The sequence below is a fragment of the Botryllus schlosseri genome, chromosome 8 (assembly GCF_051294905.1).
Source record: "Botryllus schlosseri isolate E-star chromosome 8, Bs_hap1, whole genome shotgun sequence".
NCBI classification, from domain to species: domain Eukaryota; kingdom Metazoa; phylum Chordata; class Ascidiacea; order Stolidobranchia; family Styelidae; genus Botryllus; species Botryllus schlosseri.
In genome coordinates this window covers 15,686,553-15,712,726 of record NC_137243.1, presented here as the reverse complement: position 1 = coordinate 15,712,726, position 26,174 = coordinate 15,686,553, and the positions used below count along the sequence as shown (strand labels likewise).

Below are 26,174 nucleotides of genomic sequence, written 5' to 3'. Positions count from 1 at the left end.
TGTCCAGAGCCCACTGCCCGTGGATTAATATCGTGTATTTACCTGAGCTCCATATATTATTTCTCAATCGTCCAATATATATACATACAAAGCAATTTGATGACGAGCACTCGCGTAGGCCTACTGGCCAAGTGTACTTATAACACAAAGGGATCTCCTTTAATTCCACTTTGTAGAGCGGTGGGATATTATCAGATAAGAGCTTGGTGGATTTAACGTCATACCAAAAACGCAAGCAAAACAAAACGCCCGCTAAGATGAATTTTATTTAGACTTTGCAGGCCAGTCAAGTTGAGATTCGCCATTTTTGTACCTAATGTGATAACATGATAACAGTGATCTGCTCAAAACAGAAACCTTCGTCATGCTGTCATAAATATGGACAATATATATAATACAGCATGAATACAGGGGTCGTGGTAACTGGTATCTTCTCAACAACCTCGACCAGGCTTTTCAGTATCCTTTTATGTACTCTTTCATGCCTTTCCACAATTTTTTTTTCTCCCTTTTAGTTTGATAGAATTTTTCACGACTTCTTTCACATAACAATATGACATACAGGACGGAACAAAGTATTCCTAACATACTTGTTGCATTGAGAATCATGCTCCGTGTAAAGAGGACGGGTTAACTTTCAACCTCGCCCAATTTCTATGTGCAAGTTTATGTGGTATCTTCTTCTGCCGCTGCTTCAACTTCATTTGGATTAAATTGGCTAACGATAGCTATTTTTCAATTAGTCAATTATCAATTAGTGATACCTGCTAAAGTTTAATGATGGGCTTCTACAGCAAAGGTATACGGCCTCCATTACTGGCTGGTAGTGGTGGCGAGTAGCGTAGTATTTCGTTCCGCCGCAGCAACAGCAAAGCGCTGCAGGTTCGGGGTCTATTCTAGAATGCCTACCTAAATGTTTGAGATTTATCTAGGCTACTGGTTCGATCAGACTAGAGCCTAGAACAAACGCGCACCGCGTTAAAGTCATTCACTCATGATATGAATCATGATAAGATTATACTGCTGGTGTAAAATTCCCATTGACCTTAGATGTCGAAACACCATGTATGTATGTATAAGGAGTTTTATGGTGCTCGACTACTAGGGTCTTGTGCACCAGGCCTGAGGGAGCTATAGTTGAATCAGATATGTCAACACAAAACAACAAATTCTACGACCGCAATAACCATGCGCGGATCAATTAACAGACATTCCAAGGTGAAGCTCACACCATGAATGCTAAACTACAACAACAGCGGGCTGGATAACAATTGTCGCGGGCCGCACTCTTTTCTTAACAAATTCTTTCTATCTGAAGTTAAACAAAAGGGGTTAGGAAATAATAACTTATATGTCCAACATTCCATTCGTTGATAACGGCAGAGCAAAGACTTGAATTTTACCTGGTAGGCCAACATTATGATATGTTCCCTGTTGTTTTTCGCGCGAAGATAAAAAAAATGTTCTCGTCGGCCTGGTAATTTTTGCGAAATATTTATGTAGGACGACTAAGTCAGTACCTGGACGACGCGGTTTATGGTCGTTACAAGGTTGTAATGACTCGAGTCATGAATCGACTCGAGACTATGACGGCCAAGACAGAAATTTCATTGTAACTTCGAAGAATAGTAAAGTCACCACATAATTGGTATTTCGTCTATCAGTCTTGATACTTGGAAAATAGGGCCATAAACTGTTGGGACTGAGCAAAATTACTATATTATGAATACGAGCCATTCTATATCACCATAGCAGAGCCGGAAAAATTGGGTTGAACCGGATTGAACTGAGAACTGAAAGTGAACACAATGACTTGGACTCGGAATCGAGTCACAACACTATGACTCGGACTCGACTCTCTACTCATTGACTTGGACTCGTCTTTGACTAGGTGGTGAATTGAAAATAACTCGTCTTCAATCGAGTCAAAACTATAAAAGTGAGATTGACTTGTGACTTGGAACCTTGTGACTTTGTTACAACCCTGGGTCATTATCAATATTCTCTCAAGCTATTTGACAACGATGCCATTGTGGGTTGCATTAATTAATTGAAGATCGAATATAAAGTGCTTACTGCTACAAACCAGTTTAAAAAAGACTTACGGAACACATCATTGCAAACGGAAGTAATCATTTTAAACATCACAAGATCCATGCCGATAGGCGATTGATTACACTGCCTGTTATTATGATTACTGATCGTAATCAATGATCAGTGTGTATGTTAAATAACCAAATTGAAACTTCAATAGTTTTATAGTAAAACGTGTGATACTCCACATACCGTCAAATCGATATAAGCCTACTCTCCGCAACCGCCCAGATTAGTTGATGTACTCTATATGTATGTGCCCGACCGTGTTCAACATATCCAGGCCGTGTTATTTTTGGCATATGCCAAAACTGCCAAAAATAGCTTATTTTTGGCATTTTTCAATTTTTATTTTTGGCAGTTTTGGCATCGACCTCTAAATAGATATTTTCAGACTCGAATTAGTCATAAAAACGCTTTATTTGGGTCAGTTTATCAATAGAGACCAAAAAATGTGCAGCTTCCACATATAATAAGTACCAACAAACAATAAGAAGTAGAAAAAACCTAGCGATTACATAGGTTAATAATATCAAACAAAACCACAAAATGTGCAGTATCCATTCGGAATCGGTGCCAATAAAGCAAAAAGAATGAGAAGCCTAACAAACACGCTCAACTCCTGATTGTTACAGCTGTTGAATAGACTTAAATTGTTTGCACTGTAACAGTGCTTCCAAACTCAGGTCAGCAAAGTTTCTCCTGAATTAATTTTTCGCCCAACGAATCTGGGAAATATCGGCTTCAACAGTAGCCGTTGAGGGAAAGAATGTTGCCAGTCCTCCACAAAAGGTTTTCAGAGCTTCAAAATTTCGGAGGGCAGAACCGGCTTCCAAGCATCATGAAAAGAGATCACTGCGCTAGTGCCATCGATCTCATCGCGGAAATAATTTTCTTCCCGATACTTTTCCAGGAGTTCCCTGTGTTGTCTCTCAACACATTCTATTTTGTAGCGCGACCAACCCATCTCCATCAGTCTACCGATATATTTTAGCAGGACTTTTGTCACGTCAGATGGCTTTAATATTACCAACTCACATGGAAGAGTCCTGGGAAGGTTAGCTTGTTTAAGAACATTAACGCAACAAGACTGTCTGGCGAAACGAGACTGCAGCTCAGAAATAGCCGGACTGTTTGTTGTGTCACAATGCTCAACTCGATCACAATGCAAAAATCTTAGTTGAATTTGGGGGTTCCAGATGCATGAGCAGAATACAATTTATATTTTAGTAATCAGTACAGCGGCAGATTTCCACTGATACCCGTTTTATCAAATTTAGCGCTCGGCAAGCCGGTTAAAAATGGCCGTAAAATTGCCTTTGGACAAATGGAAAGTGTGACGTAAACCAAATGCAGTTAGCCGTTCAATCTCGCTGTGCCCACACCATTTAGGACACCATGCTTTCCCCCCTAATGGGTGGGCTGGGCCCATAGAGTAAAAAATCTGCCCTTCACACTTGTAATGCGGTCCTGTTAACGCAACACCATGAAAGAAATACACTATTGGCAGATTGTGTTATTTTTGGCATATGCCAAAAATTAGTTATTTTTGGCATTTTCAAATTTTTATTTTTGGCAGTTTTGGCATCTGGCTCCCGAAATGCCAAAAATAACACGGCCTGAACATATCGGTATCAAGTTCTAACAAAGTGCTTTTTAAAGGGCTTCCGTAAATTCTCAAAAGGACAGACGTTACAGATATTAACATTAATATACCCATAGTCTTCGAAACACCCTAACGAATAAAATCGTTGGGAAACGACCGTTTTTACCTATTGCTGGACGATAACAAAGCTGCGGTGAGATGAAAATGTAAACTTATACCAAAACGGCTACCTCCGTTGCAACACTGTTACGGTCTTTTGATTTCCCCAGATTGTATATATAGACTAGGAAAACACCCATCTATGTAGATTTTAACATTGTTACAGTATATATAGACCAAACAGTGGTGACCAAAGAGTGAATGTATGAATGACTGTCGTTACGTAGAAAATTCTGTCCGAGAACTTCTCATTCCCGTACTCTAATATTTGGGTTAGGATTTGAAGAATTTGGTAAAGGATAGCTGAGCCTGTTGTAAGCGATTTCCACAGTCGTTCAAGAAATGAATTTCTTATTATGCTCGCTTTTTCAATGTAACTTTGTGTATTGCAAGCAAATATATGGCATAATATGTATTCGAAGTTTACGATATAAAAATACAATAGGTCTTTCAGAGTCACAGTATCAGTGCATTACTCACTTGCTCCTCCTGTAATCCAAGAATCGACTTTTCTTCCCCATATCGAATATAATAGCCACTCCAAACAACACCAAAACTCTTGTTACCTGTATCGCTAGCAAATTATGTAGTTCTGAAAGTGAACAGAATTCTCGTGATACCTCCATCTTTATCAAGGCCTTTGTTCCGGAAATGATAAAATGGCTCCCACCAACTTTGACACATCGATAGATATATTTATATTGTTATATCACGTATTCTCGCCAATCAAGGTAGTTTGTTCCATTCTTCTCATATTTATATTACACGCCGACGGAACTCACGTATTCAGAATTACTGAAGGATGGGGCGACAGCGGCAGTTTGTTCAGACGTATTTATCTTGTAGGATCAGCGTTTGATACAACCAAGAGCGGATACATGGAAATTGCGAAATCAAAGGGTTGGCTGTCGCCGTCAAATCACATGGTTACTCTTAGGCCTATTCGGTATTAACGAAGGCGAACAGTTACGCGAGACTATCAAAACACCTGCAGCAATCAAAAAAGCAATGAGATGCTCCAGCAAGGAAGCCCTTGATTACAAAGTGCTCATGAGTGGTGACGTTCACCGACGAATGTATTAATGAAATCCATGAATGATTGTAATCTTCATTTCTGTGGCGCCATCTTACGAGCAGTTGACAAATTTAGATGGAATCGAATATCTTACTAGGCCAGTGGTCGGAAACCTTTTTCGTCTGAAGAGCCATGTAAGCCCTATATTTTCCATCTTAACTCCCAAAGAGCCATACATGTCATTTAATTGTGACGTCACAATTGGAAATTCGTGACATCGTGGTATTACTAATTCGAACTCACTACATGGGATTCTTCGTTTGCGCCATATTTTCTCTCTAAAAACTCGTAGGCTGCTCACCTGCAGCAAGTACTCACTTGAGTACTTTTCACACCTTCACTTTTATATTTCTATTGGAAGTAGTTTCGACACGTCTTGATAATCGCTACTCCTGCCTGTCATTGCGTAGAAATTTACGACGCAACATCTACTTCTATGTGAGTAGTAACGCTGACTACTTTTGATCACCTCTACAATCTACATGCAGTAAGCGTCGATTGTTAACCATGAAGTTGGTTTTTTGTTGATTTGGATTGTATTTCACGGAGCAGCTACCATCACATTTGATACACCTGCGCCTTCCACGGGTAGCATAAACTTTTCTCGTTGTCTGAATAGGCCGTTAGCATATATGCACCGGCAAATATTGTTCTAAGCGTATAATATTCTTAAAACGGAATTCCTGATGAGCATATACAATATATGACTCTGGTCTACACAAGATAATTCACCATACGATGCCACAAGATAATTTACCTATACACTGAAACTCTTTGGAAACCACCGATCACAATCACCCCTTTCAGATTAATCATTATATTACTTGCAACTCAATCATAGTTTTCCGGTGCTTTGTTGATTGCTGTGATGACCCGATCATTCAAAAAAGAATGGACACCTCTAGATGCTTCCATTGTAAGTGTGTACGGAGCGTGAACCAAGAATGCACTGCGAAACGATCACCCGTGTAATCTTGCATAATGCATATGTATGGTATTCAGTAACGGCCTGCTACCGCGACTACGGCCTGTCGCGTAAGCAGGCTATTCCAGCAGCACCTCGACTCCTAATGGGCTGGGAATTCAAACTTCATTTCTAAGCATGGTAGAAGCGTAGAACCGATTCCATACTGATCGCAGGATATCAGCGTTGCCGGAACGGCCCACCATACTTCGTAGCATGTATCAATCCAGAATCAGGTTTTCACCAAGTAGGCTACATTGAAAGTATATATTACATATTATATTAACGAATATCGTAGAGGTCCCGATTATACCGTCTACCTCCTCTCTACTATAGCCTACTCCTTATCGGCACTTTAGAAGATCAAACGAAGCCTGCCTGATAATAAATAGGGCCTACCCCTAACCCCGCTACTACACACGTCATAAGAATTCAACTCATCAGATATGCCATATGTAAACTGTATCATGAGTCTAGTTAGTCAAAATGTTTACTAACGTCATTTATATTAGTTATTCAACGCACCCATCATTTGTTAGGTATGCCAGAATACAAGAATGTTACATGGATTGTTGTAAATGAGATGGAATAGAACCGAAATTGGTCTTCCCGCCACGCAAAAATCGATGTCAAAAGAAGCGCATGCCTATGGAGCACAAACTTTCGGAAAATTCCCATCATACATGAAATATGAATTGGCGAATATAGTTCATTATTTTGCTAGTTTTGAAGGGTCGAGTATATTTACGAAGGATGTGCGTCATTGTGGCTTCTCCAACAATTTCGTCACAATGCGAAAAATACGATATCATGAACGGTAAATGTGCGGTATGGTCGCAGTAAACAGATGAGTGTGTGACCTTCGTATAAATACTACGCATTTTGAGCGTTAATGAATACTTTAAATTGTCAATTCGAAAAACTTACGTCTAATATACCTAAATATGGTTGAAAACTTGTGTTATGATCGAAATAGAGGCGATTCTATATCATCGCACGTTGAATGCGTAACTACAATGCGAATTTTGCAATATACCGAAAGTCAAATCTAGAAATATTCTGAAATCAGCAATGCAGATGCAATTTTATAACACCGAAAAATAGCGCAAAGAGGCTGGATGTGGATATAGTACAACTGTATATGATATTCTGTAGCAACATGCTGAGATAATGCTGAATATAAAAAGTCCGGAGCACTATAAAGCAGCGGCGATTTAATCATTGAATTAGTCTAATAATAGCTAGATAGAAACTCAGAGTAAGATATAAAATACCCTCCGCCGCGATTCATCATATCACAACGGCTCCAAAATGACTGCATTTACAAAAGCGGCTCTGAATCATCATCATCTCCGTACGGCGCTTGGTCGCCAATCTCATCCTCCGTAGCTTCGACAACTTCCTGATCCAACTCCGTCAGGTCTTGCATCGACTTGCGTATTTCATCTGCCTGTTCCGTCACATTCGCCTCCAATATCGGATCCACGTTGTCATCCATTGGTATGACCAGGGAGCTTCTATCCGGTGCGTTGGTCTCCAGGATTGGATCATCATCTTCGCTTCTAGCTAGGGAATGAGGTCGCGAAGTTTGTTGTGCTCCGGGCGTCTCCACTTCGGCTTCTGTTACTTGAGGCGTCGATGTCGGGACAGCTGTCGTAGTAGCTTTGGGTTCATCGGTGGATGGGTTTGTTGTTTCAGGCTTTTCTTTTGCTGCTTCTTGCTTCTCTGCAGGTTTGCTTGGTGCTTGTTGTGGCGTGGGGTTGGGATTGGCAGGATGACCAGGGGGGTGTTGTTTGATGCGGACTTTTTGCGTTGAAGGCATCGTCACCATTGGCATCATGGTAACGGCTGGTGATTGTTGAGGCTTAGCGGCTGCGGTCGACTTGGCGGCGGTTGCGGTCGGCGATTTGGAACCCGCTGTGAAGATAATTCGAAAGGTCGTCGATATTTTGCCATGTGAATTGGTTTGAGAAATAGAAAAGCATAAGTGGTCAGTATCGAAGTACTTCTACTACTAATACAAAAGGTAGTAATATGTTTGGATTAGGGTGAAATTGTCACAAAAACTGGTTGATATATTTTCTTAAATTGTACCTATTTTAGTGTTAATGGTCATTTTGCGTTAGTCACAAAGATACACCCTGCAATATCCAAAGTATAGTCATTGACGATCAACTGCTAAAAGCATGCGACCCCTAGACAAATCCACTTCGCGAACTATAGTCACTTTTCGGACTTGCATTTTCTACTTCGACATGAAGTAATTTTGTCATGTCTTGGAAATCACTACGCGAGCAGTAATATAACGACGCTGCGTCTACTTCTACTTGAGTACACCCTGACTATTTTGACCAGCTCTGTAGTGACACTTTTACATACATCAGCTGAATATCTGTTGGACATGGTTTGGTGAAGCCACTACGATATGTCAAGTGTGTGAGTTAGTCTAGAGAGTTCGTGGGTGTAGAACTGGCCTGGGCAATATGAGTCGGAATTACGTGGCATATGCGTATACGTCATACGAGTATTTCAGATTACCAAATAAAACTAATGTAACAAAGTGTACCGTAACGATTTAAGTCACAAAAAGTCACTGTTTCCATACTTTATTTGTTGCCATTGACATATTTACACACTCAGTGCTTCAAATTTTTACGTGATACGTTTCCAGGGGTGGGTTGGGGGGGGGGGGGCGCTGGTGAGGGACGACGGCCGAAATTCCAAGACGTTTCGGAGCACTAAATATCTGTTTCCTGGAGTCACGGGTGAACCCGTCCGCTGTGGAGTATGATTTAAGTCGATATTATGACAAAAACACGAAGACAGACAATCGGCTAAGGGACGGCGAATGTCGGAAGCACTGCTAGTTTCCATCAACAGCAAATGCTATTTCACCAAGCTGCTCACCGCTCGGGAGGCAGCGACCAATACGAGCTTTGTAGTATCCTAATTACATTTTAATGTCTTAATTAAAAATGTGTCTGTGGGTTAAAAAAAGAGTTTAAAATGTATCATGTTTACCATTGATTTGAATTATGACGGCGAATCAGCATTGTTATTTGTTAATTAACAGTCACTTTCTCGTTGCCTATAATACATCCACTGAGCAGCATGTATTAACAAGGTATTTCACTGCTTTCAATATAGAAATACAATTAATACGCCGCAGAATACAATCGAAATTTTTTTACTGGACCCGCCAACGTATTTTCTGCTTTTCATTTGGCCCGCGGGGAAAATTGCTCACCCCTGGTATAGAACGATTCAGGTTTTGCGCACTTTAAGCGACACTATTATACGGCGGCAATAGCCGTTGCTTTCATATACGCTGACGTGTCTAATGCACATGGTACAACTTTGTTGGAACACGCTTTTATCTTATATGGGTTGTCGAACATTACATTAAATATACAGCAGTGAATTTACAGACTGACCCCGCAGTCCAGGTCAAAAGGTAAATTGAATGGTATATTCATATCGAAATGAACCCGAATATTTTCGGCTGACACTCGTCAGACTTAATCGTCAGCAACTAGTAGAGAAATGGAAACAACATTGTATATCAAGGAGGGATGGTGTGAACCTCTGAAAGGTTCAGGTTCGTGTGAACGCGAACCTTTTTGAAAGGTTCTGTGTGAACACGAACGTGAACCTCATGACGTCACGTTACGTCATATTGCTAATTCAAACCCTATCTTTCAATGAAGTGATAGCCTATATTAATGTACGCGGTACCTAGCGAAGACTCGGGCCACATAATGCCACGATGCCGAAATACATATTGGCGTCTTAAACGTCGCTAAATGTATCAACTGACCAATCAAAGGACATAATACTCATCAAAGGACATAATAAATCAATATCTTTCGTCGCTTTGCCAACAATTTCGACCCCATTAACGAGTTATATAGCATTAGCCAACACCTCAATCGCACGGATTAGGTTATAATGATGCAGTAAAGATTGACCCTGTAACGCCTGCTAGAGTTTTTGCATCAGAAAACGATATCAATCTCATTGATTGGTTGAACATTGAACAAAAATCATTCGCTGACTACGTATTTCGCTCGTGATGTTGGGTGATTGCGGGTCAAACTCACAAAGAGAGTCACTAAATATTTACAAATGAAAAGCTGAATATTCCAAGCAAACTTTTGTGACAAAGTAAGTACAACTTTTGAGATTGTCAAGGTGCATGCGTGTTTAGTGTTGATTTATAATGCTGCCAGCGCCATGCATAGAGTGGCCCACAATTGAAATGCAATAAATTTGAACCAAAGAAAGAAGTTATAATGAAGTGAAAATTGTAATATATGAAAAAGGTTCACAGTGCAGAACCTACCAAGGTTCTGTTGTGAACGCGAACCTCTAAATTTCCGAGGTTCACATACAGAACGCGAACGTGAACCTCGCGTTCACACCATCCCTAAATCAACAATCGTATCACAAAATATGACGTCACCAGCATGAAATTAGATCTCAAATAAGAAAGCGTTCAATGTACTATTTTAAGATGGTACAAGAACTCCTTTTGTAGACAAAGCCTGGGCTGGTGTATTTTGATGAAGGCCGACTCCAAGGCGCACAGATGAAAGTATTAGCGGCCCCTCCCGATGACGCGAAATCTGTCGTCATATCTGACGTCATATTTTGTGATACGATTGTTTATATGAAGAGACTCTTTGGGGTACAGAACTTTATTATACATTTTAATAATATATTCATGGCAGAAATATATTAAAACCCGAAGCTTTTCGAGCTGACACTTTTCAGAGGCAATCGTCAGCGAATGGAGAATTTCAAAAACATGCATCTAGCTACATTGCATACAACCAATTATGACGTCATAAATATATTATTAAAATGTAGATTGTTGATATACAATGTTTTTTCCAATTCTCTACTAGCTGCTGACGATTGCCCCTGACGAGTGTCAGCCGAAAATATTCGGTTACATTTCAATAAAATATACTAATCAATTGTATATTGAAGTTCTGTACCTTCAAGAAGCTCTTCAAAAAGAAAAACTAAAAATTAAAGTCAAGTGTACTGGAAAAGATTTTGGGTATGGTTAATTCATAATTTCTAATTTTATGCCGTCGTCAAATTTCTTAAGTCACCTAGAAATCGGTAAACATCCGCGACTGCGGTGTCAGCCACGAAGAATACAAATAGACTTACGCTTCTTTTTAAGCAGTATATTGGAGAGATGACGTTTTTTCTGCGCTGCATTCGTCACGATATCATCCTGCGCTAGTTCCAACGCCACTAGCTCCTTGTTCGAAAACTTGTGTAGCGGGCTGTAAATCGGCCTGCCGCGTTTGCTTTTCATAACCTGACAGGCACGATGTGGAATTGGATTAGCAACCGCGAAATTCCCGCCTCACAAGTAATTTGATACCTTGTCGTTAATGGCAGCAATCTGGTCCCATTCTTCCTTCGATCTTGGCTTGGTGAAAAATTGGTCTACAATGATTTTCGCTTGGGCTTGAGCTTTCGCGTCCAAAGCCTCTTCGAATAACTTCATTTCCGCGTCTCTGTATCTGTGCGGATGCGGATAATAATAATACGCTTCATAAATTAATACAAGCTCGTGTTACTTGGGGTCGCGGATCTTTGATCATGGGGAAATAGTTGCCGTTGTTATACAATGTAACTTTATATATTTTGAAGAACCACGATTCAACCATACGCAATTCCTACAATAGAGCTGTTGAAGGCTAACTCAAAGGCACATTTGTAGACTTGTTCTATGTTTGGTCTGTGGCAATATATTATATTCTCGTCTAACGTTGCAAAAAGTCCGGACTCGTCTTTGACAATTACCCAGAAAATTTCAAATTATAAAATGCCTATCGATGGCCAACGTAGTGCCACTCATACCCAGTTCCCTCAACACATTGGAGAGCAATGCAGATTAGGGATGGTGTGAAACTCTGAAAGGTTCAGGCCTATATTCAGGACCGAAACGGCACTTCGTCAGCCCCCCTCCGCCCCAAACGTTGGTCTTGCCCCCCTCCCATTGGGTGCTATGCGTTTTGCCGCTGCTTATCAGAGAGTAACGTTGTAGTGTTTAGTGAGTCGGGTTATGACGGCCTAACGCACCAAGCCCGAAAACTTTCTATAATTCGTGATTGAATTGAATAGGTCAATATGATCAGGAATTGCATATATATTGCTATCAATTTTTCTCCAATTTCTGCTCACGTAATCAGATTTATCAGTAGAGCTGAGTGAGGTGACTTGGAAAATGTAAGGCACGTAAATAATAATTAGACATATTCAGGCGGACCGGTTGTATAATGACTTTGTTACATGATGTTATTTCGTGACCTCCTGTCTGCTACGTCAAAAGATATTGAAGTCGCCTAAACGTACTAAACTAAAAGACGTACACGATTTCAAATTACCATTTTTCCACCGGCAAATAACTTTTCTCTGCGGAATGGCATTTGTCTTGTGGGGTTCAGATTATCAGGACAGGAACATTCGACGCCAGTTATATAATTACCCGCATACGGACAATTAAACATATATGTATAACAACACCCAAATTGCACGGATTTGGTTTTTATGATACAATAAACATATGAAATCAAGATTGACCCAGTAGTCAGTACGTCTGCTAGATTTTTTACATCAGGCAACGACATCAATTCCATTGATTGGTTGAATAAGCATCATTTGCTGACTACCTACATGAAGTGTATTTCACTCTTGATGTTGTGTGATTGCGGGTCAAGCTCACAACGGAGAGTCCCTAAATACTCACAAACGGAAAGCTGGATATTTCGAGCAAACAAAGCAAGTAATATTTTTGAGATTGTCAAGGTGCATGCTCGTATAGTGTTGATTTTTATACTGCCAGCGCCATGTATAGAGTGGCCCGCAGTGTAATAAATTTCAACCAAAGGTGTAATAATGCATCGAAAGTTGTAATATATGAAAAAGGTTCACAGTGCAGAACATACGAAGGTTCGCTCGTGAACGTGAACCTCTAAATTTCCGAGGTTCACACAAAGAACGCGAACGCGAACCTCACGTTCACAGCATCACTAGCACAGATTACATAGCGCTGGAGTAACCTATTCAGTGCTTCATTAGTCTAGCGAAATCTAAGCAAATTAAATCTAAGATGAAAGCAAAATGTATATTGCACGTCGATCGCATTGTGCATTGAAACAATTGTTAGCTCGGAGGATATCAGTATCACAGCATTGAATGTAACGCATTATAACGATATAAATAGCAGGACCTGTATTAATGACAACCCTCTGTTTCTTCTGCATTATAAAATCACTAATTTATAGGCGTAATCACACAGTGGCTCTCTTATGATAAGAGTCTAATCTTCATCTGCTCAAGATATACACAATGCACATTGTACACTAGGGCTCTTCAAAAATGACTTTTTTTCTCAAATCGTACTGGCTACTTGATAAAATTGTTAGGTTGCCTAATTTAAGCCTACACGCAAACTTTGGTTCAATTCCAGCCAGTAACCGCTTTGCTACAAGAGAAGAAAGTTTCTATTTATTATATAAAAATAAATAATAAAAAATTTGAAAATTTTCTGTTCACCCCATGAAAGTGTTAGCCTGTATATAGAAACGATGCTCACCAAATTTGGTTCAATTCCAACCAGTGGAAGCGGAGTTATTGCCGTCGAAAAATTCGGATTTGAATAAAATAGTATTTACGGTGACCGATTCTTTGTTTATTTATTATAATGTCGTATCCGTAAATACTATTTTATTCAAATCTAAATTTTTCGACGGATATAACTCCGCTTCCACTGGTTGGAATTGAACCAAATTTGGTGAGCATCGTTTCTATAGACAGCCTAACTCTTTCATGGGATGAACAGAAAATTTTCAAATTTTTTATAATTTATTTTTATATAATAAATAGAAACTTTCTTCTCCTGTAGCAAAGCGGTTACTGGCTGGAATTGAACCAAATTTTGTGTGTAGGCTTAAATTAGGTAACCTAACAATTTTATCAAGTAGCCAGTACGATTTGAGAAAAAAAGTCATTTTTGAAGAGCCCTATTGTACACTACGACAAACAAGACATGTTGCAACGTAATGAACAAATAGGTGGATGTCGAGAATACGAAGTATATTCTATTAATATAACATCTACCTCGTCGTACTATTATTACAATGCAGTAGTAATTCCCCGATGCAACCGTGTTCGTAAGAGTGTAACTATGTAACTTACTTCTCGATGTATTTCGATTGCTCATACGAATATTTTGACAGGCATCTGAACACAAACACGAAGAAGATTCCGATCAGCACCGTGTAGGACAAGAACCACCAGCCGATGATGTGACTGTACGCTCGTAAGTCGCGGGCTATCACCTCTGCCGACACGGTACTCTTGAAATATATCGGCTTTTCTCTGCAAGTAATTAAAAACGCCACTGTCATTAACTAGTTTATTTGTATTGTCATTTCAAAACATCGTAAGACTCCGGAACTACAAAAAGACACGAATGTGCCGAAACCAGCTTGAACAAGATTCTAAATCAAAGGCCCACACAGGACAATAAAAGGCATAGAATAGTTCACATTGTCCTAAAAGAGGCACAAGGCACATGCTAAGTTGTATAATGTAGGCCTATTATGTATGTGGATATGATTGCATTTAAGCTAACATGTCTGAAACAGCGTTTTAAAACGCCCCTTGTCCCATATGCGACCCTACGGCCTACATATGTCACATAGGATCTTGAATTTATCTACGTTCTGGCCCCGTATCAAATATTTACATGTATAACCGTACTTATAGTAGCACGGAGGCGGTATGGTGGCATTAACTCCCAAGTTGAATTTAGCTGCAGCTCCTGGGTCATTCGGCCCTGGCCATGACGCACACGTGAAGTAGTCACCCTTGAACGAACACAAACAATATCATTTTGCGTTGGATATACTGAGTCTTGATAGCGTAATACCTTCAAGAATGATATAACAACCCACGTCGCCGGTGCTATTACCGCTTTCATTGTTATGTTAGCGAATATGAAGATGAAGTGCACGATACGTTTGCCGCCTCTCCCAACTCCTTGCGTCCTATTACACATTCCTGAAAATAATACGAGTTCCTAATCCATTTATTACATGATGGGATCGCTTTAAATATTGTGTAGGGTGAAATAATCAATTGACAATATGATTCATATGTACAGTACGGTATCAATTCTCATCAAATTTTCATCAGACGCATTCATACGGATCCTATACAATTCTCGCTTACTACAAATCCTGACAAAATATGTCGTGACTATCACAAGCCTACCTAATCAAAAAGATCCATATTTAGTTTATATTTGGCGCTGGGTGGGTTATGGTTTTGTGTACCACCCCCAGAAGCCGCAGAAACCACAGGACCATTGCGATATATCCCCATAGGGATTGATGAAGCCTACATAAAACGTTTTCGATCTTTAGAATGGGCGTGCAAGCAACATCGTGAATACCAGAATGTGCCGATAGCCAGAGTATGGTGTTGTTGGAATCGCCTTACGCCGATTTATTTGCAGTGCAAACATAGGACTTCCGATACAGACGCTAATGTTAATTTGATCAAGTGCTGACTCTAGTTACTGCAGTTGGTGACCAGTATTTGACAGTGATGACAATCCCAATCTGGTTTCGGATTCGTGCGTTGTTAAATAGGGATGTATAGCGTGCTCTGTCGTGGGCGCGCGTTCTTCTTGGTCCGCGGCTCAGTATAGATAACGTTGACACGTTAGCGTGAGTCTTTTATTAAAAGCAACTAAAATACGACGATGTTCGTCCGACGGAGACTAAAGAGCGACTGACATCGGGCGGTGACTAAGTGCCGACTGCACCTCCGACGGTGAATAAAAGCCGACTGACATAGAGTGCGATACAACAAACGGTGACCTCTCGTGCGAATCAGCGAGGGTAATAGTAATCAATCGAGTAATCAATGAGCGGTTACGCTACAAGGGCCCCCATGGTTGGTTGCGGGGGAGATAGTGTAGTGGTTACGATAAGCGCCCAGCACGCAGGAGAACCGGGTTCGATTCCCGTCGGAGGTTTATCTGGGCTCCTCTTCCCCCGCCGTTGCCGTTCTTACGGCGACAAAAAAGCCCAGTAAAAAGACCCGACGAAAGAAACTACTCACAAGGAATGGAAAGAACCAGTATAAAAGGACCCAGCTTCAAAGAAGATCAACATCGAAAAGAACTGTAACATCGGGCACTCTAGGCCGAGGTGGCTGTTAGAGTAAAGGATCGCTACTGATGCTTGTCGTTCGACATCCTCCTATCTGTTCATGACATCGCATTGTGTCTTATCGCATTGTACATTGTGTGTGACTTGTTCAGATAAAAATAATAACCCAACAATGTTATGTTATAAAAGCTTTAGGATATTATAGACAACGGTAAACGATTCAACTACAAGTGAAGTACTCTACAAATATGACACGGTAGTGGTTACAGATTAAGATTCGAACACGAGTACAATACTAATGTTCTAACGACCAACGAAAGCGAGGTGGATGTGGTGGTAAAGTTATAAACGACAAAATATAGCGTGTTCTGTCGTGGGCGCGCGTTCTTCTTGGTCCGCGGCTCAGTATAGATAACGTTGACACGTTAGCGTGAGTCTTATTAAAAGCAACTAAAATACGACAATGTTCGTCCGACGGAGACTAAAGAGCGACTGACATCGGGCGGTGACTAAATGCCGACTGCACCTCCGACGGTGACTAAAAGCCGACTGACATAACAGAGTGCGATACAACAAACGGTGACCTCTTGTGCAAATCAGCGAGGGTAATAGTATAGAAATTAAACATCGAACGGCAACGACCGATTTTGCAGCTTCGTTCCGCTTCGCCGAGGCTGGAGTGGAGAATTGTTTTGCGTAAGCCACTGTAGGATTTCTGGCAACCCAAAAGCTATCTTCCCGAGCGCAGAAATTACTGAAACTGGTCTTGATCGAAAGTTACTGTTGCACCGATTCCGAAAATATAAATTAATATATTGATCAGGCACTGATCCACCTAGAATCTGTCCTCCAAGTCTAAAATATCGGCATTGTTCAGAACAATCGGGTAACTGCAACACAATGGCCATAACAATGACCCGCTGCGACTCTCCGATTGTTCGAACAATGCCGATAATTCAGACTTGGAGGACGGATTCTAGGTGGATCAGTGCCTGATCAGTATTTTAATTTATATTTTCGGAATCGGTGCAACAGTAGCTTTCAATCAAGACCAGATTCAATAATTTCTGCGCTCAGAAAGATAGCTTTTGGATTGCCAGAAATCCTACAGTCGCTTACGCAAAACAATTCTCCACTCCAGCCTCGGCGAAGCGGAACGAAGCTGCAAAATCGGTCGTTGCCATTCCATGTTTAATTTCTATAGTAATAGTAATCAATCGAGGCAGTCGAGTAATCAATGAGCGGTTACGCTACAGATGCATACGCTGTATATTCCGATGGTAGGTAGCATTGCTTGGTACTAAGTTCATTAACAGCCACGACTGCACTGTTGCTTTTCAGTGAGATATCATTTCATTCCTCGCCGAAGCATGTCCGCAAGATAAATGCCCTTCTGAGATTGATCGGTTAGTAGTACCCCACAAGTTGCGAGGAATTATGAAAATCAAGACTGTTGCGAAGCGTTGAACATGAAGTCAAAGAATGATAATGACGACGGTGTATGTACTATGTATGTATGTGTATGCCTTAAGTGCCTTCGCGCCTACGCCAGTCATCACATTTCGGAGAGCATATAAATCTTCTTTGGTACATTACAATGGTGCGGTACAGTTATCCGAGGTAACAAACAAATCGCGAATGGCGCATTGACATGCGTTTTTTGGAGTTGCATTGAAGTGACTCTATGTAATTTCACAGATATTTTACGGGCTAGTCTGGACCACAAGTCTTACGATGCCACAAAACACTCATCACAGCACACCCAATGTATGCAATATTCGTATTGCACCACCAAAACTTTAGATGCGTGACGTCATCATGATTATAATGTTCCTATTCAATCGAGAGAAACGAGACGAAAACCGGTAACATGATTTCAAACATAGCTCCGTGATCCTGGTCTAACTCTACGATATACAGCACTTCACATTTTATATATATGATAATGTGCCTCGGCGGATGTGATTACCTGTCATTAACCGCCACGTCGTTCGATTGACAACATATCCCACTACTAACAGGATAGCAGCTGGTCCCCAAATGAAAGTGGTTCCGTATACCTTGGTAGAAAATAAGACATGCCTAATTACCATAAATGTTTCATAGCGTTTCTAGACACCTGGTGCGATTGTCAATTAACTAAGAAGCGAGTGTTCAATTGATTTTGTACACTGTATGCTCTTCACGAGTGATCAATTACTATCTACGGTTCCACGAGATGTATTCTACAGCAGGGCTTCCCAACCAAGCCTTTTTCAGGGGGAAAGATTTTTTTTCTGATGAATTAGCATCTCTAAGTCTAGTTTACTATAACGAAAGAATAAATTGAAATTTAAACTGCATGAAAAGACTGCAATCCGGTTGAGCTTTGAGAGTGATAGGATTTGACCATGTTGTTGGCATTATTAAGGAAACCGTAATAATTGTAATGTAATGAAATTGCAGTGATATTATGAAGACAAAGCGGTGCAGCGTGCAGTATCTTGGATATTCAATATGACATGCGACTGGCCCTTTCGACTACCAAACCAGCGATTAAGACACCAAGTTCAACCATCACATTATATTGAATAAGTAAAAACTAATTAAAGCAATATCACGGTTATCGTGAGTTGTATTTATGCCATTTTATAATTATAACTATCAGTTACTATTTAAATCATTTGTAAAAATTCTAATAACGTTTCTTGATTTTTCAAACGGTTTATAGGTGACCATTATTTTTCAAAATTTTCAAAGAGGGTCACGGTGTAACAAAAAGGGTAGGAGCATGTCGTAAAGTGATCGAATGTGCTGCGGCAATGTCGCGCGTCAGGTTACTACTTAAGATCGGAGCGATTGACCGACAGTGTCCAGAACTCCAGAACTTGCTCTCACGGAAAGATGGTTATGTACTATCTACAGATTATCACTTGGCACACGTCATCTTACCTGGTTCATAGGATAATTGCAAGGGCAATAGAAGAATATAAACTTGGTCATCTCTTCCGCGCCGATCGTCACCCCGATTATCCCAAAGTTTTGGACGGAGCCCTTGTTGTTTTGGTTGAACTTCCCTAGTGAACGATATCGCATTTTTATAAAAAGAAAGTTAAACGAAAACATAGGCATGTAATTTTACATACATTCATACATACATACATACATTCAACCGCACTCAATATCTGATCGTAAGCCTACGGGGTTTTGAACGCACACGAGTCGTAGCGACAGTCTTCACTCGTTGAAATTACATCAAGCAATCGAATTTGTACCTTTGTAACATACGATTAACGCTGTGGCTTTTGACATATAACGCCCAATTAGGATGTGCAGCGTGTATGGATCTCGTGGCAGCGACTTTCATGTTCAAGTTAAGACGTTCAAGTAACGACTGCTACCCGTCATTCCATATAATTGGTGTTCGCGGTAATAATAACAATATTCAAGTGCTACGCAAGTCAGTGACACATGGAATAGTTTCAGGGTAGAAATAATAGCCCTAATCGTTGGGGCAAGCACGCCAAGCAGCGACCAAATATTATGGTACCGCCATATCTAGACCCAGCATACGATATTTCGTTTAGCAAATATTGAATGACCGACGGGCGGGAAGAATGTCGCTGTCGATTTACTGCTCGCAAGTCGCAATTGTTAGGAATACCGGCGGTTGTGGAGAAAAGAAACATCGCGGGAAACTCACAATTGTATACCACCAATCACCATATTCAACCCTTATATCTACGTCTACTATTTGCTACCGCTACTTTATTCAACAGAAAATACGGATGATCCTCTATAATGCATACAACACCCTTATCATTTTTGCAATCATGTTCTTATTGCGTTAATGGGGACAATTTTCGGCTTTTGCCTTGACTCAATGCGGTGTATGAATTCGGTTACAGCGAGATAATTGCTTGGGCGGTAGGCAGCATCGCCGATAATATTGCTCCAGGCGTGAACGGTGAAATCGACGAAAGGGATGTCATAGTATAATCTGTAGTAATTACTTGACTGGTATTTTTGCTTTACAAATAAGGTGTGGCTGGTTCCGGTAGTTGTTTTTCATTTTGGTCTATCCTATAAGGTCTCGAATCTAATACTGTCTGATTGCCAAATGTCCTAGTCCGTAACATAGGGCCTATTTTGCCGGGAACCGTTTCTCAACACTGGTTATAGAGTGCGGTGTGCATTTTCATGCAGTAGTCTATGTTACATACTGCTACATTCAGTGTGCGAATACATATGTGTGATGTCTGTATGCAACCGACAAAAGGTGCCAATGCATCAGAAATCGTAACCTATTCCTACGTGAGGATCGCGCATAAATCGAAATCTTCTACGAACATTTGCATTTTTTGAACCCAAGCCAGGAGCGCAATACAATGCATTCCCCTATATATTGACAAACGAAGGATACCAATTATATGAAATATCGACTCATGGAACGGCTTATCGATTAGAGACGAATATGATGTGCATCCAGAGTTATGTATACTTACCTAAAGCTGCGAATATTTGGGCCATAATGATCTAACTTTACGGTTTACAGTGATGTCAAATATCAATGCGACCTGAGCAGCATATACGGCCTATGGGACTCGGCCCACTAACAATTTGCCTGCAAATAAATAAGAATCAAATATACTTGTGTAATGAAGATGTCACGACAAATATTGATTGGAGACTGTAAATAAGTTAATGCGTGGATTTTTATTGTTATCCCTTTCTTCTTACATAAAGGCTGTGCACTATGCAGTACACATAACTCATTGCCTCGCGGAGCCCATGTAATGCAGGCCCCATATATGGATGCGTATGTATATGAATGTGTCAGGTTCATCAAGTGGACGGAATTTAACATTTCGACATGGTCAAAAATATTTAAAAAAAATTCCCTGGTCCTGCTTGTCCGTCCAATCGAATGGTATCTATCCAATGGGCATTTCATCTGCACAAGTAACTCATATGATAATTTGTGATTCTGCTAGCACGATGTCTATTTTCCGGGCCGCTTCCCAGTTAACTGCATAAGAAGATATATGAGAATGTCAAAACCATGTTCCAAGTCCCATTCGTAATAAATGAAATATCAAAGTTTTTCGATAGCGAAATACGAATAAAATCAGCTTTTAGTCCTTTTAATCGGGTTTAGATTTAGTCCCGTTTTCCCTACGCTTTATATCCAGCTCTTCCTGTGGAACTGAACTGCAGGTATATATATATATATCCTCCTCGGTGTCCGGACAATACCGAGAAAACCATTACCGAGAAAGCCATTACCGAGAATGGACACCACCGAGAATGGACATTACCGAGAATTGACACCACAGAGAATGGACATTACCGAGAATGGACACCACCGAGAATGGACATTACCGAGAATGCAATATATGCATTGCAGGCATGTTATGCATATGCACAGGTCGTGTGAGTGCATCACGGCGTTGCCACATTCGGTATCGATGCTCAGGTATAAATTTCTCGACAACTTCAGTCCCAGTAAGCTATATTCTTGACATTGGCCATTCTCGGTAATGTCCATTCTCGGTGGTGTCCATTCTCGGTAATGACCATTCTCGGTAATGTCCGTTCTCGGTAATGTCCATTCTCGGTAATGGCATTCTCGGGAATGTCCGTTCTCGGTAATGGTTTTCTCGGTATTGGTATAGAACCCTCCTCCTCGCCACCTCATCCGCGTCAGCGGTGTCTTACAAAAGCCTAGAGGTGGGCCGTGCTATAAGTCGGCAGTTACGGAACATAAGAAGAATATCGGCCTGGTGTAAATGACCATAGTAGTCGACAAACACCATGAATACCCCAAAAACAAACAAACTGCAGGTATAACCATACCATATTGCATACTCAGCCAGTGTTATTTGTATTACAATCTATCGAATCCATGATTCAAATGGGAAATCGCAATGTTTGCTGTCTACACAAATGTACCATCACTCTCGCTAACAGTATAACTAAATTGAAAGTAAAGTTACCGGGAAACTTGGCCTGTACTATAATTATTGCCTAAAGAACAGAGATACGGAATCGCATTATCCAACGTACATCTACGATCGCCAGTCATACTCTACTGAGCACCCGTGTCACGCTCAGCAAATAGCGTAACGAGTGTGCTAAGCTCCGAAAGCTACACATTCTTACCGTTTTGTCGAACAAAAGCTAGAGTTGAAACCCAAACAAACCAGGATATCCATGGAATTAGCAGTAAATACTTATATGTTTACATTGGCAATATGGAGAAAGTCTATATACTGTACAGTAAATGCATATATTTTTGTGATCATTTTTGTGTTGATTGTAATTCTTCAATGCATGCCTTATTTTGTTTGTTCGTCTATCTGTCGAACATATTATTCGGACCGTGAAATTGAGTGTTATCAGTCATCAACGTACTTAAGAACGATGATAACCAGAGAGTCGCCGCTATATTATATGTACGGTATCAGTTTATTAACAATTTTATCATTTCAAAAACCTCAAGACTGCGATACAATGAAAAATAGGAAGGTGTCGTCTAGGAGTAGATAGAGAGAGAGTCTTTATTTTCATCCAACCAAAATACATAAAAAAACAGACGGCAATGATGGTGGTACAGAAAATATGAATGCTGCACAGTATACGCGGTATCAGATAGGAATGATCGATACGACCGTAGAGGTCAACTAGTCTGATCACACCTGCATCAAACAGGTACACTTGACTCTATACAGTATATAGTCTAGTAGTGTTTGAAATCAGACACCACCCTGGGCCTAGGCAATATAAATAAGAGACATTCACATTGGATGGAACTAAATAAGGGATACTATGAAAAGACTAGTGATGAAAATGAATGCCGCATTTGCCGATAGGCGAAGTTCATGTGCCAGATCGAAGTCGGGTAATCTTCAGGGCTGACTATAGCATGCCTCCTCTTTATATCGCCCAGGCCAATCTGGGTGTCTGATTCCAAAGACTACTCCAAGACGTTTCGACACCTTCCTATCTTTTCATTATATCGCGATTTTTGTGTTGTATTGAACTGATAAAAATTGCTAATAAACAGAACCGAACTAATATTTATTCTATAGAAATTGCTCGTATTTCGACTTGATTATGGACATGACGACGGGAATTGGCGAGTGGCACCTGCTCACATTTCTCAGCCTTGATCGGTCGGGCGCTGATTGGGAATTAGCTAGAATAATTATTCTCCTGCTACTACTCAAATTTGCTCCATTTGACCTATACCCACCTACGGTGACGTCAACTAAAGCCTCACCACCCAGATATATCGTATCATCGGCATTTGTATACTCTATGCCGGAACATAACTCCTACGTAAAGAGCTAATTCAGGCGCATACTTTTTGCATTAAATGCAGCTCCCAGCACTGTAACGGTGATAATGATCATAGGCTATACACGTGAAAATCATTACAATATCCCCTGGCAAAAAGAACGCGAATCCGTAAGAAGACGGATGAAATTATACTTTCATGGAGACGAATGAAACCCAGCACATTATAGTTCTATCGCATTGTAGTTCTATCAGAGCCCTGGGAACAGTGCTAATCGTCAAGACTATTGGTCACAAGACCAATGCTGATTACAGTTCCAATTCCGACTGAGCTCAACCGTGTCAGTTTCTCTTTAATACCGCATGCAGACCATATCAGAACTACGATGCTACTTGGTTCGCTGTTGTGGATTTTCTGTATGCTTCGTGGTGGCTAAGAATCGTATGCCTTTGCATACAACAGTTGCGGTATTCAATTTATCACATCGCTTACAATGTGATCATCTGATCAACTATCTGTGTTTTTCTTATAATAATACGACATCGACTGTGGTGCGGAAACGTGGAATAAAATTCTAAACGATTTTTAGATGTTGCCTCCACGTCAAAACAATATTAAATGCGAAAAGTCTATATCCTTGATAAAATATTATATACAGTATTATCATTATTATACAAATGCTACATCTGATATCAGGTCTGTCGCACAAGCAAAGCTAGATTACGAATGCAAGTCAAAAGAGCAGCCAATCTCACTCACCGAATGCTGCGAAGATTTGCGCCATCGTATACAGATCACAGGCGCCGACTTCAACTGATACAAAACTTTTAGAACTCCGACTTCATCCAAATCTATTCACAACGGCTGCAAGGTTGCGTCGATCAAGAAATTGATTATATCTAATTTAGGAAAGAACACGATGTCATTTGAGGAAAACGAAAGCAGGGCCAATTCTGTAGTCTACAAATGGTATAAATCGAACGCGAAATAATAATAATATCTGAAGCAATTCTTCGATTGTAGTTTTATGCCTTAGAGAAGATGGCAATCTGCAACAATTTACGCCCACCACCGGACAAGGGATTCAACATTTGAAAACGAATTCCTCGCTAGCAGAAATATGCCTTGGGGATATGGAGGTCTGTAAGAATTTACGAAGCGAATCCGAGTCCTATAGATTTGCAAAGAACCGCCATAGTGCTGGCAAGGCCAAGGATATAATAATGTGGGATATGAGTGTTCATGTTCATAGAAACACATTTCCTGTATTCTGTACTCCTATTACTCTCGAGAAGAAGAACCCCGAACAGCGGAGACAAGTAAATATAACTTTTCTGCTAACGCAATGCGCCTTCATACCGTTGACAGGTGGAGTAATTCGCTTTCTATTTCTACTACTATCACTGCACGTTTGCAAACGTTTAATTAACTAGATGCTGTCCGTTAAACAGTCTGATATGGTTCAATTAGTCGTAGTTATCATTGTAATATAACTATAATTTGAAAATGCCGAGCATAAACTCGGACTTCGCCTATTGGCAGGCCGTGTTATTTTTGGCATATGCCAAAACTGCCAAACATAACTTATTTTTGGCATTTTTCGATTTTTATTTTTGGCAGTTTTGGCATCGTCCTCTAAATAGATAGTTTCAGCCTTGAATTAGTCACAAAAACGCTTTATTTGGTCTAGTTTGTCAAAAGACACCACAAAATGTGCAGCATCCACGTATAATCAGTGCCAACAAACAATAAGAAGAAAAAACCTAACGATTTCATAGGTTAATAATACCAAACGAAACCACAAAATGTGCAGTATCCATCGGAATCGGTGCCAATAAGCAAAAAAGAAAGAAAGAAAAGCCCAACAAACACGCTCAACAGCTGATTGTTACAGCTGTTGAATAGACTTCAATCGTTTGCACTGTAACAGTGCTTCCAAACTCCGGTCAGCTACGTTTTTCCTAAATTCATTTCTCGCCCAGCGAATCTGGGAAATATCGGCATCAACAGTAGCCGTTGAGGGAAAGAATGTTGCCAGTCATCCACAAAAGGTTTTCAGAGCTTCAAAATCTTTGGAGGGCCGAACCGGCTTCCATGCATCATGAAAAGAGATCACGTCGCCAGTGCCATCGATCTCATCGCGGAAAGAATTTTCTTCCCGATCCTTTTCCAGGAGTCTCTCAACACATTCTATTTAGTAGCCCGACTATCATTTCTCCTTCAGTCTACCGATGTATTTTCGAAGGACTTTTGTCACTTCAGGTGGCTTTAATATTACCAACTCGCATGGAAGAGTCCTGGGAAGGTTAGCTTGCTTAAGAACATTGACGAAACAAGACTGTCTGGCAAAACGAGACTATGCAGCTCAGAAATAGCCAGACAGTTTGTTGCGTCACAATGTTCAACTCGATCACAATGCAAAAATCGTGGTTGATTTTGGGGGTTCCAGTTCCATGAGCAGAATATAATTTATATTTCAATAATGAGTACTGCGGCAGCTTCTCATTGATACCCGTTTTATCAAATTTAGTGCTCGACAAGCCGGTCAAAAATGGTCGTAAAATTGCCTTTGGACAAATGCAAAGTATGACGTAAACCAAATACAGTCAGCCGTTCAATATCGCTGTGCCCACACCATTTAGGACACCATGCTTTCACCCCTAATGGGTGAGCTGGACCCAGATTAAGAAACCTGCCCTTCACAAACGCTCTTCTCGCTTGTAACGCGGTCCTGTTAACACAACACCATGAACGAAATGCATTATTTGGCAGGCCAAGTTATTTTTGGC

At 40.5% G+C, this 26,174-nt stretch overlaps 2 protein-coding genes across 4 annotated transcripts in view; both read right to left on the bottom strand.

Moving 5' to 3' along the window:
* The window catches only part of LOC145444887 (uncharacterized), a 34,892-nt gene extending 30,389 nt beyond the window's left edge, over nt 1-4,503 (bottom strand). The window contains exon 1 of the mRNA XM_080322936.1: nt 4,340-4,503. Within this exon, the coding sequence (XP_080179062.1) occupies nt 4,340-4,485 (146 nt within the window). The 5' untranslated portion in view covers nt 4,486-4,503. The remainder of the gene's footprint in view (nt 1-4,339) is intronic.
* Nucleotides 4,504-6,338: 1,835 nt separating this feature from the next.
* On the bottom strand, nt 6,339-24,304 carry LOC145444648 (calcium homeostasis modulator protein 6-like). Of its 3 annotated transcripts, none has more exons than XM_080322662.1 (9): nt 24,145-24,304; nt 19,038-19,162; nt 18,076-18,166; nt 14,858-14,988; nt 14,689-14,795; nt 14,122-14,304; nt 11,300-11,441; nt 11,080-11,233; nt 6,339-7,815 (listed from the first exon to the last, which is right to left on the bottom strand). In XM_080322662.1, the coding sequence occupies exons 1-9, from the start codon at nt 24,167-24,169 to the stop codon at nt 7,220-7,222; spliced, it is 1,554 nt and encodes a 517-aa protein (XP_080178788.1). In that variant the 5' UTR covers nt 24,170-24,304; the 3' UTR covers nt 6,339-7,219. The 3 variants fall into 3 exon arrangements, with proteins under 3 accessions (XP_080178788.1, XP_080178790.1, XP_080178789.1); XM_080322664.1 differs by having other exon boundaries at nt 14,122-14,310; nt 14,695-14,795; XM_080322663.1 differs by lacking the exon at nt 24,145-24,304 and adding an exon at nt 20,591-20,737.
* Between the last annotated feature and the right edge of the window lie 1,870 nt (nt 24,305-26,174).

Excerpts from the sequence above, each read along its gene's own strand:
- LOC145444648 (XM_080322662.1), bottom strand. The coding sequence starts at position 24,169 with ATGGCGCAAATCTTCGCAGCATTCG. Across the intron at positions 19,163-24,144 it reads GCAAATCTTCGCAGCATTCG|GGAAGTTCAACCAAAACAAC; the intron begins GTGAGTGAGATT and ends ATCGTTCACTAG. Across the intron at positions 14,305-14,688 it reads CCGCCTCCGTGCTACTATAA|AGAAAAGCCGATATATTTCA; the intron begins GTACGGTTATAC and ends AATTACTTGCAG.